Genomic DNA, 20950 nt, shown 5'->3' with positions numbered 1-20950 from the left:
TTATGCGGTGATCAAGAACTTGAGCGTGTGTTAATTAAAACTGTCCTGTATTTGTATTTGCACTGTGCTCTGACTGTTGATCAGATGTCCAGCTAGCGTAAAACATCACAGGAGTTTGCCCTTACTTGACAGCTCACCCTCTATCATCACTCCTAGCTAGCTATTAATTATCTTGCAGACAGGTGCAAATGAGAAAGGAATTTGCACTGTGATGGAAGTTGTTTACTTGAAATGACAAAACTTTTAATAAGTTCACAGTGGTGACAAATCACTGCAAACGGCAGTAATGTTTAAGTTCTTATGGCATTGTAAAATAGAATTTTCTGCCTGAACTGCCTCATCTCACCAACAGGGACGGTAATCAAAACAAAAACTCGGGCTCCCACCACCAATCTCTGATAGAACCATGGGGGATTTATTAGGACCCCCTATCCCTGGCCCATTTAAATGGCTCTAGATGCAAGGCACACAACAGTGCTGGAGAAACTCATTAAACTCTCAGGGCGTCAGTCACTAAGGCCTCCTTTAAAAGGACAAGGCTTCTATATTGGCTGATGCAGCCGTCTTTGGCAGCTCAGAGGGAAAAACCTACATGGTGTTCAACTATATTTATTCCGTCGCTCTTAATTGATTTTGTTAATTAATTGCCTGGCACATGACAATTTGTTTATCATATTTTTTGTGTGTGCTTGAATTGTTCCCAAGAGAAATATTTCTGATTCTGATACTTTCTCATATGCATTAGAGTGAAACGTGGCATTTATTTACTTTCTCAAATAAAAGCTTCACTTCCTTTGGGAATTTAGTTTTGGCTGGACAAGGCCCAACTGCGAAACATACTTGCTCCGTCGTTTGCCATCTTCCCGGAAAAAAAAACAACAAAAAAACAGCTCGACACTTTCCTCTTCATTTCGCACTGAGGTTTGACACCCTGGTTGACACTGACTCGTGCTCCCCTGAGGGGAAAGGCTTCTGCCACCATAGGATCCTGCCTTAATTATGCAAAGTACAGGATATTTTGTGCGATTTTAAAAGTGCGCCAGTTTCTGCTTTGGCAGTCACTGCCACACTCCCCTACTGGGAGGTCCTGTCAGACTCCCCCCTTCCTCTTTGCCCAGGAAAATGAAAGGCTAGAAAGAAAAGACATAATGGAGAATGCATTTCAACTGCAGGGGTGGAACGCAGAGGCGTAAGAAGTCCTCAGTGAGACCCTCATTTTACATGGAACAGGTGGGAGACTCTTTTGTTCTCTTCCTGCTGTTAAAATCCATTTCATTTCTTGTACTTGACATGCCACAAGGAACTCTCACCAGTTCTTAAAAGGCTCCAATGTAAAAGGTTCCTGCCTTTTTACTAAACAGAAGTCGTGTTTTTCAAGGCTGTTGCTGTTGTCAAAAAGTCAAAAGTGGTTTAGTTGCCATGCGCCTAATGAGTGCCGATCAAGCCGTCACTATTTTGTCAGCCATCCTGTTAAAGAGCAATGCACTTAGTCGCTGCTTTGGCTGTTGATATGCACTGTGAATATTTCTTTTTTAAATAAACATTCTCCTTTCATTTAGTTTGAATTACCGTCAGCTTTCGTGAGCTCCGCACTTATCTAGAATCTACAAGTCTTCTCTTTGATACCCATCTAATTTAGCCATCCCAGGCACCACACAACCTTTTTACTAATGCAGTCATCAAGGTGTTTTTTTTTTTTTTTACTTGGTCACTGTTGATGTTGGGAGGACGTTTCATGGGAGACCTTCATAATTCATCAAGTCATTACCCATTCCAATATGTTATTTACGTGGGTGGCTGTTTGCCTTGTTGCCAAACCTCATACATATGAAAGGCTTGTGCGGATTCCCAAACTTCAGGTTGAGCTGTCGAAAGCTGTTGAAATCTCTTGGAGTTTCCATACAGAAAATCTCAAAAGTAAATAATAAAAAAGAAGCCAATCTCAACTTGTTTTTCCACTGTTAACTGTTTCTTTCCCTCTTTTTCTCCCTCTTCTCTTCTCTGGCAGTAGAAGACAATGTGACAGAGGACCAGCACAGTCCTGGGCAGACTGCCATTCCAAGCGGTAATGCTTCATTTCATATTTCATCATTTTCGGCTGGAAAGTGGATCATGTGTCTGTGTGCGTGTCTGTAAAATCTTTGTTCCCTTCAGAACTATATAAAGTATGTATTTCCTGTTATTTTGAGGTTTCCGCGTGTATACTGCATGCTTGCATTTGTTTTTGTACAAGTCGGGCAGAGCCGTGATGGTCTTTCTTTGTTTGTGTGCATGCTTACACGCAGGTGCGCTTCTAGCCGTCCTTGTGTTTCTGTGTGTTCCTGACGGGGTTTTTTTTTTTAAGTCTTTGTTTCCCAAGCCTCTGTATGATGTAGAATAGAGCTACCCAGATGAATGTGTCCTGTCTCAGCGCGTGCCATTCACAGTGGCCCTCCAGGAACAGAGCGGTAATTCAGGTCAGGCTAGCAGAGAGCCCCCTATGAATGAAGCCTGCTCCTGATGCACCACACTGTATATTTTCATTTCATTTGTCTCTGGTAAAGGTTAAGTCTCAGGCGTAGTTATTTTAAACCCGATATGGATGGCTTTGCCCAGCAGGCTGGGGACCATGGGTACTCCTCGGCTGCCATATTAGTCCAGCATTTACCCATGCCTTTCTGTGTGACCCGCATGCATGATTCTGACTTTTTAGCAGCTTGACCACTGTATTATCATTTTTTGTTGTTGTTTGTATTTAGATGCCAGTGAAAGTATGCAGATTTGAGATTCCTGAATGTTGCAGCCACATTGGTCTGGCCTTGCTTGATCCACCAAATATGCCAGTAAATAATTTTTTGGATCAATTTTGTCATCCCTGGAAAATGTGTATCTGTTGCTGTGCTAATGTGTATTGATAGGTATTGCTGGGTGGTTTTGGAGAAAGAAACAGCCTTCTTAGCCCCTCTAACCCCAGCTCAAGGGGATGAAGGACTGGGCATAAAAAGCAGACTTGCCTCAGAGACCTCCTGTCATCCAGAGCCAAAGTAGAGCTAATGAGTGTGCCTGATTACAACGACCCCCTCAGACACACGAATCTCTCCTCTCCTCCCCATCCCTCCACCACCTCCATCTCCAGAGTGAGGGGAGACAGCCGCCACATGATCGATGTCTGCCTGTGGAGAAATCAGGAGGGCGCACAAATTAATTTCTCACTTTCCTCATTTGACTTCGTCTGACTGATTTATTTTTTAACCCCCTCTCAGGATGCAACTCGACGAATGGTCAATGAGGAAAGCGATGTTTGTGGTGGTGAACTTTTAAGACGCTGGAAGATTCCTAATGCTATTTGCCAGTTTGTCAGTTCCAACTTTGAAAAAAAAAAAAACATTTCCCTCTGTAGCAGTACTTCATCCTTACAGTTAAACTACTGCCCAGACTAGCTCCTTTTTTTCTTAAGGCGACAAATTGAAAAGCAGCGTAAAAGCTCACCTGCTTCTCATGCATCAGCCACTTTGACAGACATGGCCACAATAGCCATTAGACTCCTGACAAGCTAAGGGCTTAATCAGACATGGTGTCAAGATCAGCCTCATAAGTAGACCCCCAGTTGTGCTCTTCTGTGACTCTGCAAGCATTCCGAGCGCCCTGCATCCTGTTTCACATTCTTGTTTGATATGTGGCAAAGCCAAAGGAGAAACGCTAACAAAAGGGGCCCTCTAAAAGACAGACAGTATTATGCATAGTACAGAGGGGCTGGAACAGTATGATATCTGAGATTTAATGAGGCAGTGTGCTTTTTTACACAGAGAGTGTTGAGCAGGCTTAAGATCTGTAGCTTGGCTTTACCAGTGCGCTGCCTGTGTGTAATTATAACCACATGCTCCCTACTTTTTCTTCTCTTATATATACATCCCTTTATTTCCCCCTCTCTTTCTCTTTTTTTTTTGTTGCTCTTGGCGATGTCAGATTGAAGTTTTGGAGGGTTTTTTTCGGGAGAGGAGTGTCGTGTCTGTCACTGTGGAGTGGACTTTGGGAAAAACAGGAATGTTCCAGAGATCTGAAAATGCGTCTGGGTGGAAAGGTGCCGTGGCGTAGTGTAGAGTAGCGCAGCGGAGTGGTGCGACATCTAAGACTTTGGGCTCTGGCTGAGGTTGAGGCTGCCCACAGATCAATGTACTGCAGGGCTCAGTACAGCAGGAAGAGGAAAAGGACTCTTTCACACCACCACTTCAGAAAATCATATTCTCTATTATTCATTTCCTTTGATGTTTTACTGCACTAATGGCATAGCAAGGCGCTCCGTTCAATATTATCACTCCCTTTGAGATAGCGAGTGAGACAGGGTGAAGAAAGAGAAAGGGAACATTTTGTATGTTCAAATGTTGTTTCTCATTCAACTACTTTGATCCCCATTTTTTTCTTTGTGTGTTTTCTATTTTTGCGTGATGCAGAGAGTTTAACGGTGGACGAGCCCGTCTTACCTGTGATTGTATGTGCAACTTCATCTAGTATTCTCTCTGTTCGTGCGACTTCTTCTGTAGTTCCATGGCATCCATTCCAATTTCTGTGCTAATTTTATCTCTCTTTTTTTTTTTTTTTTAGCATGCTTTATAAAATCTTCATAAATGTACTGCATGTTTTTTTTTGCCACAAATAACAAGGTGAGACAAATTTTCTTGTCAGCCCATCCCTTTGAGCTTTTCAAGCATTTAGCATTTGGTGAGAAACAGCTTTCTGACAAATGTGATTTCTAATCTACTTTCAAATTTCAATGAATCATGCATCAAAATATTAAACAGCAATTAGTTATTATGAATATCTGGGACTTGAAGCAGATAAAACAAATGACATGCACCAAGCATATGAACACAGACCCCCCCCGTCCCCCCCCTCTTTTCCATCACGCATTTCTTGACGATCGTTAACAATCTGGCAAGTGTCAAACTCACAGGCTCGTCGTTGGATCATGACACTCTTTAATAGTGGGGGATCAGTAGATGTGACGGTCTAAGTGGAGTGCCCAAAATCCCAGCCACACAGAGGAGGATACACTCGGAGGCACATGTGGCATTAGAATGTAGTGTGACCTATATATGGCGGGTGCTCCGCAAAAAAAAAGTTTTAGATTTTTAAATAATGAGGTGCCAGCAACCATGTGAAGGTTATTCAATCTTAATGTCCTCCTATTTCTGACAGCCTCCCTCACTCTGATAAAGGAGCGCACTCACCTTTGATCAGGCCCGCCGACATGTGTCGACAGAAGCTGCTCGCTGGTTAAAATAAATTCTTAATTCGAACTTGGGGGTGGGCGGTTGCAGGGTGGGTTCGTCGAGGAGGGGGCATCATTGAATCAGGATCTCTGGGAAATGATGGGGAAATGAGGAGATGGGTGAGCGGGTAATGATGTTTTTCCACACCAAGGCCTTTCATCGCACAAAAGCAGACTCGGATTGAGGTAGACATAATGTATCTACAGGCGATGAAGAACATAGCCCTCAGTGATTTCAGTTTTCCTGCTTAGTTTTGAGGCTATATTTGGTTGAATTTGACTTTAAAATACTGACACGCCTCACATGTAGCATTTCAAAATTGGCTTTGTAGCCACAACAACTTTTCGGTGTCTCTTTTCCCAGTTGTAGGCGTTACATATTTTATAACCATCCTTTACTTTAGGGTTAGACATGAATTCTCCTGTGAGGTTAAAGGTTCAGGATGCAGGCTGGGATTCACTTTTTAGAACAAAAATTCTTTTAATTTCAGCCCCCACTCTGAAATATGTCGCTTTACATTCATGCCTTTCCTCCTCTCCCTGTGGTCAGGGTCTCCACCTGTCTCAGTGTGTGGGCCAGACAGCAGGGGAACAAATGTAGGCTCCCCTGCTAGGGACCCCGGGTCCCTGGTGGGTCTAATGGAGCAGAGGAGAGAATATCAATTAAAAGGTTATAAATATTTAAGAGCAGAAATATTCAATAATATAAGGGTGGGGGGTCCAGGGGACTCTTTAAGTCCCAAGATGAAAGTTGTGGCATGATAAATGTCACCAGGCCCCATTAGAGGCAAGAGCATGTCTGATGGATGGAGTGGGATTCAGACAGATTTTACATGCCTCTAAATATGTCAATCATCATTCAGATTCCTATATTTTATTTGTACAGTTTGGTTGTGCTTCCGATACTGTAAAGGCTCGAAACTCAGCCCTAAACTTTTTTTTTTAATCATTTTCTTCATATGAATAATTTCTCAGTGTGCTCTTTGATTATCTTGCATCGAGATGACCTTATTCAAATATGGATCAGCAGTCAATGTACTTTCCCACCTGTCCTTACCTTTCAAATCAACATGATCAAGCTGATTATAATAAGACATTGAAGAAATTCTTGAATGCCACACATTTCCACCCCGTATTCCACATATGATTGTCAGCCATTTCAAGCAGGCTGCTATTGATCTGCTGTCCAGCCTGTAGAGACTGGTAGAAGAGGATGTCCTGATCTGATGGATTACTGTATGAGGCCCAGAGGCACAGGAACCTCAGTATTGACGTGGCTCTTTAATCCCAGGGTTGGACGTGACCTTGCCGTGTCAACTCCCCCAACAAACCAACACCCCCAGACATGTAGCAGTTTACACTTCCAGCGTCGCATCACAGTGGTGGACCGGCGGTCACTCAGCTCGACCGAGAGCACTGACCCAGCTTGGTTTCACCGGCAGTGGAAGCAGAAACTTGTCACTCGAAACAAGAGAAAACAAGGGGGGAAATAAACACACATACATAAAAGTCATCACGATCCAAGTTTCCCAAAACTTTTATATTCTTAACTTGTTATCATAAATCTGTTACCACTGAAAAAAAAAATTGCAGAAAAGTGAATGCATTCTTTGGGGAAAAAAAAAAAAAAAAAAATCAGCTGAAACATTAAGTGCTTAAATGAATCTGTTTTCTCTGACAGGACTGTGTTGTAATATTTGACAAATTAATGATTCATCAAGGCTGCTGGAAATAAAATCAAGGTCTTAATCTCCTCCACAGGCGTTCTGTAAGAGAAGACATTTGAAGACATTTGAAGAATTCAGTGCATATTGTGAATTCTGTGCCTGTGTGTGCAGATGAATCATAAGTCCATATTGTGTGGCTTTTGGCCTCAGTCAGAAGTGTTTCCCCCAGAGCAAGAAAGGCCTGCATCTGTGAGGATTGGGCTGGGATTTTCATTTTCTTGAAACACCTTCTGTTCTGTTCTGTATGGTCCCACTGGGGACCACAGTGCTGATATTTTTAGAGGGCATGTTCCGAGAGCCTCAGTCGCCAAGAGGGAAGGACAATGGAGGGTGTGATGTTACATCAATACTTGGCGCAAGTGGGGGAAAGGAAAAATCCTGGGTGGCCTTGATGAGTTCTGGAACACCTTTTTCCTGAAGGAATTTAAAAGAGCACCCTAAAGAAGAAAAAGAACTTAAAATGGCTGCTCATGTGTATGAACACCCACAGTATAAACACCCACGCCTGCAAAAATCGGTGCCACACAGTTCTTTGTCTGCAGGCTCTGTTAAGTGGGAGCTTGGTGGAAAGGCAGGCTTTCTCCAAAGTTTCCCTCCGGAGTTTTAGGACAAGCTGAGGAACATTTAAAATGGCTGCCACTGTGTGCAGGTTCCTTAACATTAAAACCCAGGCTGAGATGATTGTTTGACAGTAAGTATGGCTTTGTAATCCATCTTATTGGGAAGTGTTACGGTCACAGCAGGGGGTAAAGGGAGTTGCTGGCCATGCAAGAAGATGTTTATGGTTTCTCTTTAAATTAATGACACAGGCATTGTTTTTTTTGTTGTTGTTTTTTTTGGCCAACTATTTAAGCAACATAAGACAAACTTCAAATTTGACTGGAATTTTTGAAAGACGATTCCTCGTCCAAGTTCAGGAAAGTCAGTCGCCCACCCCTGGCACTGCTGCAGCACAAAGCCAACAAGAGACAAAACTGCAGATGGATTGAAGAATATTGATGTGCGCGACCCGCGGCTGCCTGCGAGCAAGGCTGAATAATTTAGGGAAGTGTGTAGTGACGACAGAACTAACACACCGACTCAGTTTTCGCTGTCTTACTGTGCTACACTCTATACATCCACAGTTCTGGCCTAGATGTCTGGATAATATGGCTAGGTCTTTCTCCTTTGATAGACTCTGACTGATGCAATTCAGCACTCACTGAAGGAATTTCATATTTCTGTGGTCGAGCCAAAACTACAATCCAGGATTTATTAACTACTCATATTCCCATCTGTCTAGTTTCATATACTGAAGTTTTGCTTGGGTGAAGCAGGGCAAACACAACGTAAAACCATTTCTAATAACAAAGGTGTGTGTATGTGTGTGTTAGATTTGTGTGTGTGAGCATTGTGCCACCTTGTCTGTGTGTGCCTGTATTTCTCTCAGCCTCACCTGCCCAACAGTTCTGTTATGGCATGAGTGGTTGAGTTACAGAGGCCCAAATTGAACCTGCATTTTTATTACAGCTTTTATTATTGTTTTTATTAAATCCAGAGTCTAGAAATCCATTTTATTGTCACCCAGAGGAAGCTGTAGTACCTTACTGTGTGGGTCACCCCTCTGACTATGTGGTGCTGTCATTTCCTGTGGCTCGACAGATCCAGAGTGCGCCCTCGAGAGGGCGGCGGAGGATGGTGAGACTGGGCGTCTGAGGAAGAGGCTGCTCTCTCCAGAGGAAGGAGAGGAGGGAGAGGAGGAGGACGAGGAGCCCGCACTGCACAGCTGCGACAGCTGCCGGCAGGTGTTCGAGTCGCTGAGCGATCTCACCGAACACAAGATTAATCAATGCCAGCTGACAGGTAAACAACGTTCAGCCCACCGAGCCTCCCCTCCACTCTGCCACTCAGCTCTTCTCCCACTCCCCACTCTTGCTCTATGCCTTCACGAGAGAGTATGCCACAATATGTTTGTTAGTTCACTGCACCAAGGGAAGCAAAACAGACTACCATTCCTTGGTATATAGATATCCAACAACATAGTCACACATAGGCCTCATGCACAAAGCACTTCATATATACACATCAATACAGACAGACACAAATATACCTCCATGTGTCTTGACAATAGATCACTTCACCTACAGAACTTCATAGTAAGTGGAGTTTATCCCGGCCTAATCAAAGGGAAACCAGTATTAGTATAATACAAATATAAGTGGTGTTTTGAGTGTAGAAACCGACTACAAGGCCTTGTCGCTAAACTAACAACTGGCAACAGAGCCTAGCTCTACAAGAGCCCCTTCACTGGTCTAGCTAGTTGCAGTAGTATTACATAGAGGGACTGAGAAGAGAAGGATGTCATTGGCAGACTGTGTTGTTGACCTGCTGATGGATGAATAGGACTATAAATACCCTGACAAGGTGGCAGACAGAACTAATGATGTGAACTAAAGGTTTCCATGTGCTTTTCCTGGACTTGCTGTCCCCCTTTACGTACGCTGCTGATACGATCGAATTAAGAAATACCATCCGACACACATTCCCAAGTATTGGCACACAGACCTTGCATCTTCCTATCATGTTATAAGATTGATATAGTTAAGGAGCGGGAAAAGAACGTGCTCAATTGCAATGATTCAGTTTTTTGATGCAGAACAGAAGCCTCTGTTTATCATTTCGAAGCACTGTTTAGGAAAACGCTAGTGCAGTTCTTACTCTGTTTACGTGTAGGCACAGTTTGATTTCATATTTACAACCCACAACCAGCAAACCACTAATTATAGTGCAGATTTCCCACAAGTTTTACAAAGATTTTCCGTTAACTGTAAGGCGGTTTCCCGAACCAAGTCATGTGCTTGTTTGTGTGTGTTTAGTCCTGCGCGTGTGCGTTCTGTCATGGCCTCTATTGGTGTGAGTTAGAGCCTGATGCATACATGTTAACTGTGTGATTGACTGTGCATGTGCTTGTTTACGCTTATGCCTCGGGTGTGCTCATGCGTGCGCAAATTTAAAGTGACACTCAGTCGACTGAAGGTGTAAAAATCAATGCATCATTCATTTTCAAATTAGTGTCATCCAACAAAGGCATTCATTGGTTTGAAAGAATTACAGTGCACAACCCTCTCTTTTTTTCTCTAACTATTACATTATTTCCACAAAGCCAACACTGATTAGTCGACAGAATATTTGGGCAACCTACAAAAGTAAAAGCAAAAAGGCATTATTAAAATGGATGAACGTTTGTATTAATCATAAGTACTTTGAAAGGTTCTCATATGGTATAAGAGTTGTGATTCAGGGGCAGATGTTTTTTATCTTCTGCACCGTAGTAATGTGGTCATGACTGAGTCAGCCATATTTTCTCTATAATTAAGCCCAGTTTTTATAAATGTCAATCTTACGGACAAATAACTCTTAATTGCTCAATGATGAAAAAACGCGGTTTGGATAAGAGCCCCTGTGGAAACCAAACAAAAGGAATCTAATTGCCATTAGGGTATTGTGATTGTGCAGAAACACTCTATTAGTATTCAAACACAGTGGGAGAAAAGAAACTTCTAGATGGCATACTAAGTACTTTGTGTGTGTGTGCTTGTGTGTGTTTGTGTATTCTGTGGAATATGGGAGGAGATTTCCTATGTGGCATTATGTAGACATCCATGACCAATTAATCTGCCTTACATCAAGTCTCTACTCACAGATGGATCCTTTATTAGAAGCATTTTCTAATCAAGCACCGGCACCTGCTAAACTCCCCATTTTTTACAATTTGAAATGTTTTATTTTTGGTAAACAAATTGCAGTGCTTGACTGGAACCAATCCACATATGGAGATTTGCTTTCTGCTCTCTGACAGAACTCTCGCTATATTCCACCAGCTGATATCCCAACAGCTTTTACATTGTATTTCCAGAACCAGGCCTGCCTGTGTATACCCACAACCACATGTGTTCTGGGCCTCATTATACTTTGCATCTACGTTACGTTGAAACCCCAGTTTCACAACAGGAAAGAGACTAAGCAGACTAAATACAATCTAAACAGCATCTATCTGCGAGACGACCACACCCGAAAGATAGAAAGAAAGAGAAAGATGTAACATGTCACTGCGATCAATGGCAGCCATTGTCTCCCCCCCGTCTGGCAGAGGTATAACACCTTTCCATGCACTTAAGCCGTGACCACTGCAGTGCGCTAAGGGAGCGCATGGGTATGGATTGCCTCGTGTCCCTGATGCGATCGGTGCTATTGATCGCGCTAATGCTGGACTGCGGCGCAAGGCATGAGTCTGAGAAAGGGAGCGAAGGAGAAGGAGGGAGATGGGGAGAGAGAAGGAGAGAGAGAGAGAGTGCTGAAGGAATGTGTCCCCAGGGAGCCCGTCTTGGGCTGGGGCAGGGCTTCAGGAATGCTCCCCTGGAGATGCTAGTGAAGGCTAGGGCAGGGCTGGAAGAATGCTCCTCTAGAGAGTTGAGTGAGGAGGCTGGCTGGGGAAGGGCTGGAAGAATGTTCCCCCAGAGCACCCCTTTAACTCCGGAGCAGAAATGGAGGGGCTCCAGGGGGGAGAGAGCGCTCTCCCCCGTCCCCCCTCTGGCTCCAGGATGGCTGCGGATCAGGTTTCCGTGTGGGGATCAGCATCCTGCCGACAGGGCTTTAGGCTGCCCTGGGGAGGAGACAGGAGGCTAGAGGCACTGCTATTCCATAGGCCTTTCCAAAAACACTTCACAAATGCTTTGTCTCACTGTCTCACAGCATTGTCTGCACAGCCTTGTATTGTTACTGATCCTTCATGGAGAAAAAGAAACTGTCTGTCGTTTGACTTTTGTTCTCGGTTGGCACAAGACAGATATGAGATTGCGATGGAACATGGAAGGCCAGGAAACATGCCCTCACACCTATTCACCAAAGAAATACTCTGCTCCTCAGCTCATTTTAGCCTGTGTTTACTAGCTAGCCCACACTGTAAATAAAAATAACACCTCTTCTAGCTCAGAGTTTAATTCAGAAGATTGCATTTTCACAAAGCCTTTCTTTCACTGTCAGTTTTCCAATTCCATGTCTCTGAAGGTATTTGAATAGCCCAGTGCACACATGGGCTGTCAGCCTGGTGGCCATTCTTTCATTACGAGTCCAGCTCCCTTGAGCAACACCTTTTCTTGTGTCCTTCACTAGAGGAGGGGCATGGCTGCTCCCCTTAGAGAGCTCAGTGCCCTGCTATTTTAACCCTCTGTGAGATGACCTTTTTAATAAGTGTCTTTCTCTGTTTTCCTGCCGGCCACTGTGCGAGCAAACAGAGCATGTCTTCTGCTTCCCTCAGATAAAGGAATCAATCAGAGAGGGTGCAACAGAGAAAGAGAGAGAGATAACTGGGCCATATATGGATTTATATTATGTAGATTTCCCCCTTTCCTCTTCCCTGTAGACATTACAAAATGCACTCAGCTTCAATAAAATACATTTCAGATTTATGAGAAAAATACAAATGAAATATTAATACTCAGTGAAAAACAATAAGCTCCCCCAACAATACAGACGATGGCAATATGATAGAAATACTTTAGACAAATTTCTAATATGAAATCTCTGTTTGCAGCGTGGAACCAAGACACATTTTTCAAACCCACTGATGTATGTTTCCCCCTCCTATCCAATTTGAGCCACCACATGTTTGTTTGAATTCATTTACATTCAGTCTTTGGGTCAGCAGCATGGAAACATTCTGTAATACCCTCAACTATGAGCAGGCTCCTGGCAGTCCGTGTTTTTCTCCTAACTCTTTCCAACAGCCTCCTATTGGTTGAGCTATATTTTTTTTGTATGACATTGTGTATTGATCCAACAGCTGCATTTTGGCTGCCAAGAAGAATGTGGCAAACGGCGAAGACTTTATTTGCTTCAAAAGGGCCTCACATAAGAGGAAAGCGACAGGAGTGAGACCTGATTAGCCAAACTCCGAGCCTCTGCCGTTCATCAGACATTCTGCTGTGTTTTTGCCGGGGCGTCTTGCGACATCCTGGTACAAAGAGCAGCACACTGATTACAAGGCTTTGAAAGGAGGAGAGGCGGTCAGGGGAGAATAGCTACTTCTGGCACAACGCAGCCACTGAAAAGAGACCTCATGCTAGAGCGAGCTCTCAGAATTGGGCTCGAGTCTTCCCTGTGTGTAAGTGTTCGTGTTGGGGGGCATGTTCTATGTTAGTGTCGATGGTAGAGAGTGGTAGGAAAAGAAAAGGAGTCACAGAAAGAATGGGAGTATTAAAGTAGATGTTTGACTCCATTGCGTTGCATCCCTCTGCGTTCCTTTTCTGTGCGACAGTGCCAGCAATGTTAACAGGAGTGTCATTAGGAATTCAAAGCATATGCCCTCGTGAGGACGCCCTCTTTCTCTCTCCCCTGTGCTTCACACCGTACACATTATGCACTGTATAAAGTATTTATTGGTCTTTGTCAGACAAGGACTGCATTTTCTACAGAAAAACAATCAAACAAAGAATAGAGAATGCTCCGTTTTATGCTTCTGTGTGTGTGTTTAAGGCAGAAATCGCAATTGTTAGAATTGCAACATCTATCCTCCTTCATGCTCAATCCCCCTTAACTAATACCCTTTTCTCTCATGTGTTTGTCTGCTCAATCAGTCATTCGCTAAAGCATTCAAACACACACACGCTGACACATATTAACCGAGCATGCACACACTCGCAACACCTGCGTGCTTGCACTTTGCTTTTTAGACGACACATAATTCATTGCCCGAGAGGCTAATACACATGCTGTGACTTCATCCAGTTGACCTCTTTCTCAAGTAGGTAGCCACAAAAGCAAGGATGACATGTGGACAAAAAATAGAGATAATCTCATGTTTAGCACGGAGTGAAAACACAGCATCAACGACACTGTTATTGTTTCCTCTCATCACAATGTAGCATCCCTTTGAAACATCAAACTTCAGTGGTGTGACAAAGCCTCGGCCATGGAGCGGTTGTCTCGGTTTCTCTTGCTCTCTTCATCTCTCCCTGGCCCTGGCTCTGCCTGCTCTTTGTTCACTCTTCCTCAGCCTGCAAGTCTTTTTCAGCGGCACAAGCAGAAGAATGGCACATTAAATCTTAATAGGACTGCGTCTGGCCGTGTTGAATTGCAGAGCGTGTTAAGCCGGCGCTTTCCTCCCCCTTGGCACACGCTCGTGGAAGTGGAAAACAATTGAATAAAAGAAACCGCTCCCTCCCTCTGTAACACAAGTGACTTCGGCTGCCCTGCTGAAGCTATGAGACTGAACCAACTCAAGCTCGCAAATAGCGTAAGCCCTTGCTGTGAAACTGTAACATAAATGACATTAGTTCTTCTCAAAATGCAAAGACATTCATTGGAAGGTAGAGACAGGATTTACCTGACCACCCACTATGAAGCTGTTGCGTATTCTTTTTTCAGTGACAGGTGGAAAATACTGCCATAAAACTCACCTGCTGGATTTTCTTCAAAGTACAAGAGTTAAAGATGTAACTAGCCAGAAGAGACAAATAAAATGATCTTAGTTTTGGGGATGGAGGAGTATGGTGGGGGATGGATTGAAAAGACAAAGAAGTGAAGACAGACACAGTGAAGAGCCAGATTTAGAAGCCGCAGTGATGTGATTCCAGGCCTGCTTTGTAAGGCAGTCAGAGGTGGTAATTAGCCAATGATGAGTTGACTGGTTGTGTGTCCAGTGCACATCACTGCTGGGTGGGGCTGTGGGAGGTAGATAAGGCCAGCAGTGGGCTTATCTCTGAGAAGGACAAGCACCAGGCCTGCCAGGCAAACCCACCCACAGACCAGCCGCATTTTATTAACAACATCATTAATGCCAGACAGGTTATGTGCGGTGGCTCGGAAGAGAGGCAGGAAAAAAAACTTAAAACAAAAAAAAAACAAATGAAGTCTCAATTCCTGCTTGGCCTGGCCAGTCTAAAGTACATAGGCAACGGTTGACGTGTTTTGAAAGCAAGGAGCTTGTGGAGATGTTTACCAGGTGGGCAGCCAACGGAAGGGCACGGAGAGCGAGCTTGGATCTTACCTCTGGGTTTTGCTCACCCTCCTCTGGGTCCCCAGAATTCAAATGATTTTCTTTTTTTTCCCTTTCAAACGTGGGACTGCTCACCAGAATAATGATGAAGCAGATACACAGAAACATAACTGGGCACAAAGAAAAGGCAAAAATGTGTTAAAAAACTTCCTGGACATTCAGAGCTCAGTTTTTTTAAAATGTACATAATACAGTCACTGTTGCAAGATTTTGGATGATCTGTATTTTTTTTTAGTTTACACATTACAATGTTACTGATGAATTACAGTGTTATTAAAAAAATACTACATCTTGAGAAAATGTGTATCTTGGTTTGCAAAAACAGAATTCCTTTGATTAGATTGCACCTTTGCAGGTGTGTGGTATGTGATGTAGCAAATAAGCTCTCACTCAGTTTGATTTGATTTTTTAAACAACAGTGTGATGTGCATTACATGAACAAACACTTGGTTTGTTATTAACACTCTGTATTAGCATATCAAATGCCAAAGAGCTTTTCAGTGACATGTTTCCCTTTGTTAATTTACACCAGGAGTTAACAGGATGCAACATGGCTTCGAGACAAAGAAAAGTTCACCAATCAACGCGTACCTCATTCAAAGACAGCTAAAAAAAAAAAAAAAAACCTTGTCAGGCTTTTGAATCATTTTGTTACTCCCTAATGAAAAGGTCATATGATGTTGCTTATGTCTGCCTGGAAATGTACTGCACATTGATCCCCATAGGGTTTTTTTTCCCTTCGATGGCTTTTGCCAAATTCGCCAGTAATGGGAGGAAAGGAAGCAGGGAGACGGAGGGTGGTGGAAAGAGTGACCAGTCCGACAGGTTTATGTCTCCCAGCAGGCAGAGCTCCATGGAGCTGGCCCACAGGAAGGAGCAGAGCCAGCTGTGACGGCATCCTGCTAGCCACTGTGGTTTAGGAACTTTGGGGCTACACTATCACCGACTCACCATTTCCCCCTTCCTCGACCCCTCCCAGGGGCTGTTTTTGTTGGCTAGGGGGTAGTGTTTGGGTGGGGGCTGCTATAGAGCTCCGTGAAACAGCCACTCCTATACTTTGGGAAATGGGGTTCAGCCACCCACAAGGACAGGGATTCTCAAATATCATGTGAAGTAACACATTTGTTCTTTAGTGCTAATTGCCATTTTTTAGACTGGAAGGTGGGTTCATAAATTTAGTTTTATGGGCAGGATGGGTGTCGTTTAAGGCCTCCAAGGCCACCAGCTGGACTGTGCTTTGGTAGAGGGAACATTGTGTGTCAGAACAGAGTGTAATAGTTTGACGGTAAAGTCATTCTGTCAGGTAACAGAGAGATGTTCTCTTAATGTTAAAAGTAATGGACAGTGGGGGGGTCCAACACCACTGAGAATATAAAGGTCATCAAATCTATTCCATCTCCAACCTGCCTGGTTGATCGATCATCCTGGAGGAGTCAATCGATTTGATCAGAGAACCTCTCCTAAGAGATTGCCTCCCAATGAGTGGCTGGGATTCTGCGGAAGGCTGCAGAGCATGCCAGCTTGGTACATGTCCCTGTGATAAACCCAGACATTAGAATCTCTGATTAAATAATACCTAACCACCTGTGGTCACCATTCTCTGAATAAGCCACAGATTTAAGACAGCAGTGCATGTGTTACTCTTACGATCACTTCATCATGTTATCACACTCATTCTATATGCAATGCATGTACTCTAAAATCAGATCAACAAATTCCTGCAGGACCTTCTGACAGTCAAGAGAGATTGGGCTGTGGTAAACAGACTGGTAATCTTTATATTAGAACATTATGTGCCCCAAGTCAAAGCATGATGCATCTTTCTCATCATGAACTTGGTTTGTAGAACATACCCCACAAACAAAGTCAACAGACAAAACCATTGTGTGATTGGATTTTAATCCAATTGCATTATTATTCAGGCCTCCCATTGGCCATTCATTACTCTCACATGGAGCCTGTGTGGGTTGTTATCACCCAATCAGGCTCAAGACTGTATTCTGGAGAGCATGCTTTCGTTTGCATCCTTTAAACCCTGTGAGCCTTCCCTCTCTCCGGGCCCGCCAACGGAATACCTAATTCCAAAGTAAACTGATTGCTCTCTCCAACAAGATTACACTGCGATGATGTTAGCCAAATGAGATCGCTATTCAGGATGCAACCAGGGCAGGCAAAGGATGCTTACTGCAAGATGACTGATCAGCATGTTAAGAGAAACAAGGTTGGGTGAAAAAAAAAGAAGGGGGGTAGAAATCGAAAGAGTGTGTGAGAGTTGTGCGCGTGGGGGTAAGCAGAAATGTAATTTGCTTCTCACCTCAGGCGACTGGGCTCTGAGGCCAGTAAATATGCAAACAAGCTGAGCCTGGCCATCAATATGAAGACCCTAGATGATTACTAATCTCCACCACAGAAGTAGATTGAGGTCTGCTCAGCAGTGTCATGCAACATGAGGAAAAAAATGAGTCCAAACTACATCTTAACATTAGCCTAAGAGATGATTCCCTACTCAGAGTTATGGGTATATTTGACCTTCAGTTTGAGATAATAAATATGACTTACTATGCATACAAATGAGCAATACAGCAACATTAAAAAAATGCAAGCGTCTTGAGCATATACTGGAATTATATTATACGTCTGTTCGAGAGATTGTTCGTGACCATTTCGTAACCTTTCCGACACTAATTCTGATAAATATAGTTGAATCAGCCAATACTGAGTACATCCGATTCCATGGAGTGAAAAATATGTTCAAACTTGTGTACATTTCTGACGTATTGCTTGCAATCTGGACTAATTATTCGCTTGATCAAATTGGTGCATTGATTTGCATACCAACATATACCAAAAACCGCTCTTGAGGCAAATCAGAACAACTTTCACCTACGTTAGTCTAACATCTTAATGCACAGCTGTACATACAATTGAGAAACTAGTGTTATAACTTCTCAGTAACTTTGAACCTGGCTCTTAACTTAGCCCTAGTCTTTTCATCATGGAGAACTCCTTGTCTGATATGAGTTCTTAGACGTGAGGCGCAGGAGTTTACCAGCCTATTGTCATTCCCCATCCGTAATCCGGGATAAAAAAAACCTTTGGGACATGGACCAGGCTGGAGTCATTAGGTGTGTGCGTGGCTTACCCAGACAGCCAGATAAACCAGATGCCTCGGGATGGCCAGGGGTCATCTCTCTGAGAGAACACGTTGTTGATGTCCTTGTTTCTCTCTACCTCTCTTTTAACCACACTCCTTCTTTCACACCTCCTCATCATTCCTTCTCTTGCTTTCTTTTTTATCTCCCTTGATTGTTCTGCACAGTCATCTCCAACACAGAGGTCCGTGTTGGAGCTTAGCAGTCGAAGAACCTGTCAGCTAAAGGGAAAGGGTGGAAAGACAGACATGGGAGTTGTCTGTGGCCCTAGGTTGAATGCCTGAGGGTGTAATACGTGTGGAGGATAGTTAGTGCAAGAGGATGCATTGCAGTCTGCAGGTGAATCCTCTCATTTCGAGAGACTTAATGCTCAGGAATCGGCACCTCTAGGGAGGAGTGTTATGACTTTCTGTTTCAAGAGGGACCTTGATATGGAATGCAGCAAAAGTTTGTGTCTTTTTTTATTTTCTTTTTTTTTTCACATTTTGTAAATGCAGCAGGAAGGATAAGTAAGACATATATATTCCAGTAATGTCTTTGTGGTCCTAAACATAATTGACTATTCCTTGTATTTTAGAGTATGCCTCCATTGAGCCTTACCCTCTGCAGTGAGTGCACAAGGCTTGAGGATGTTTACCTGGCATGGTGCCTGTTGTAGTTGCCCTCCTGTTGAGGAAAAACAGGTCAGGCTACAGCGTTGTGTTTGTTTGCCTGTGCGTGTGAGCATTTTTGTGTATGTGTATGAGTTTGCAAACGTGTACAAATGTGTGTGAAGAGGCGCTCATTAGGATGGAAAGGGTCAGAGAGCACACAGTTTTCTGCCAGAAAAAGAAGCTGCATCTTCAATGTAAGCATTTTATTTTTCAGAAGCAAACAGACTGGATGAAAAGGTAGTTTTGCAACTGGACTCCCAATCCAACTAAACCATCCATCTGTTAAGCCATCAATCTTCTCACTTTCTTTTCCTCTGTTCATTTACTCATAGAGCCATTTATTCACCCTTGCACTGTGGCCAAAGGGCCATGTCTCTTTGTGGCCCTGATAATCTGGACCAATTTCCTCAGCAATTTATTTCCCAGACAACCACCCACCTGGTCAAGCAGCATCAGGCTTCTCAAGGTAGAGCCACTCATCCCAGCAAGCCCCTTTCCACCAATCACGAAAAGGATTTTTTCCTCTACAAGCCTTAGATCTTTTGTCTTTTGTGTTTTGAAGGTTCAACTGACTGGAGAAACAGAACCATTTCTTCTTTTACTGTAAACTGCAGCACCAGTCAGAAACTGTTGTTTACCCCTAATGTCTTTCAGCCTTTCTCAATTTTTGTTCTGTATCATCATCCTCTATTTCTGTCCTTATCTCTCTGTGCTGCCTCCCTTTTTTCTCTCTTTCTTTTTTCTCTCCCTCTCCCTCCATCCTGTCATGGCTCCTCAGTATTCTGCTGCTGTCTTGTGTGGAGTGATTTTGCCCAGACACGTCTGGCTCTGGGTAAAGTGCGGTCCCCAGAGAGCACGCTCCGCAGCCCCCAGGTCGCCGGCACCATGAATACATTATGATCCCCATTTCCATCCTGTTGCCACGGCAGCACTTTTCAAGCCGCAGGGCGATTAAGACGTGTGCTGTCGATACTGTGATAGGAGCAAAAGTTGGATCTGGAAGCTGGCCTTTGATCAGATTCCATCCTCCTGCCTGCTAATAGCAGCTTCAGTACAGGAAGACAAAGAGATCTGTGTGTTTTTTTATTTGTTTGACAAGCTCACCTGCTGTACATAGGCATGCCATGCATCCTCAAGCTCCTTTTCCCACCTCTCTGCTTTATCTCTGTCTTTCCTGCCTGAAACCATTTCCCTCCCTTAGTCTCACTTCCGTTGCTCCTCCCCATCACCGCAGTTCAGCTAAGGCAGCATTATACGCAGTCTCTCTCTGTGCTCTCTGATATTCTGCTTTCCTCACAAAGGAAGCAACTCCCTTACCTTTTATTGTTTCCTTTTTTTCTTTGGGGGATGATGTATAAAACATGGTGCCTCAGGTAGAGGATGTTGGGTAGGAAGCCATGTCCCCCTAAATGGCCAGCCGTGTGCATGCGCCTAACACTTCACTGAGCAATCTGTCAACATGTCAGCAACACATGTTTTGTAAAAAGCCTCTGGTGGGAGCCAGGGGAAAAAAGGCACTCCTGCCAGACCAGAGAGGAAATGCTTTTTTCTTCTCTATGCAGTGGATTTTCTATTGCTGGTGCTCAGTCCCACGGGCCCCCAAACACCACCCTCCCTTCCCCCCACACATACACCCGTTGTCTGCACTTCAGAAATTTGAACTGGGGACCCTCGAGGGGGTTTACCAGAAGGGTGGGGGTAGGCTTGGCGGGAGGGGCTTCCTCTTTCTCAGAGCATATGAAATTGTGAAGGTATATTGTGGCAGGTCCCCAAGCGGTCTTTTCTAATACCTGAGTTTCTGGCGAAGCTGGAAATTACCAGCGGCTCCCCCGAGGGACGGCTTTATCCACACCAGGAAGGGGAGCAGAACTCAGTGGGGAGGTTACTTAATGCATGGCTGAAATAAAAGAATTTCTAAGAGACAGAGGCTGAAAAGCTTTTTTTTTTTCTTCTTTTTTTTCACCCCCCACCACCCTCCCTCTCCCTCTTTCTTTTCCTCCCCAGTAGTATAGTTTACTACTCTCTGCCTTCTCTTGAAGGGTTCTAGTTTAATAAACTTTCAGAGGATCCTGCTGGTGCAGACAGCTAGACAAATACCCTTGTGTGTTCTCTTTTGTCGAAGATACAGCTTTTTG

At 43.8% G+C, this 20950-nt stretch overlaps 1 protein-coding gene across 3 annotated transcripts in view; it reads left to right on the top strand.

The window, feature by feature from the left end:
* The window catches only part of LOC306827445 (zinc finger protein 521-like), an 88045-nt gene that overhangs the window by 5712 nt on the left and 61383 nt on the right, over positions 1-20950 (top strand). For 2 of the 3 annotated variants that reach the window (XM_079349269.1, XM_079349267.1), the window contains exons 2-3: positions 2009-2065; positions 8617-8817. In XM_079349269.1, the coding sequence (XP_079205395.1) occupies positions 2009-2065; positions 8617-8817 (258 nt within the window). The remainder of the gene's footprint in view (positions 1-2008; positions 2066-8616; positions 8818-20950) is intronic. The other variant, XM_079349268.1, reaches the window with a different exon arrangement.

Source organism: Symphodus melops (genome assembly GCF_947650265.1).
Source record: "Symphodus melops genome assembly, chromosome: 7".
Taxonomy (NCBI): Eukaryota; Metazoa; Chordata; class Actinopteri; order Labriformes; family Labridae; genus Symphodus; species Symphodus melops.
Note: the sequence above shows the minus strand (reverse complement) of the source record. Positions and strands in the feature narration are given on the sequence as shown.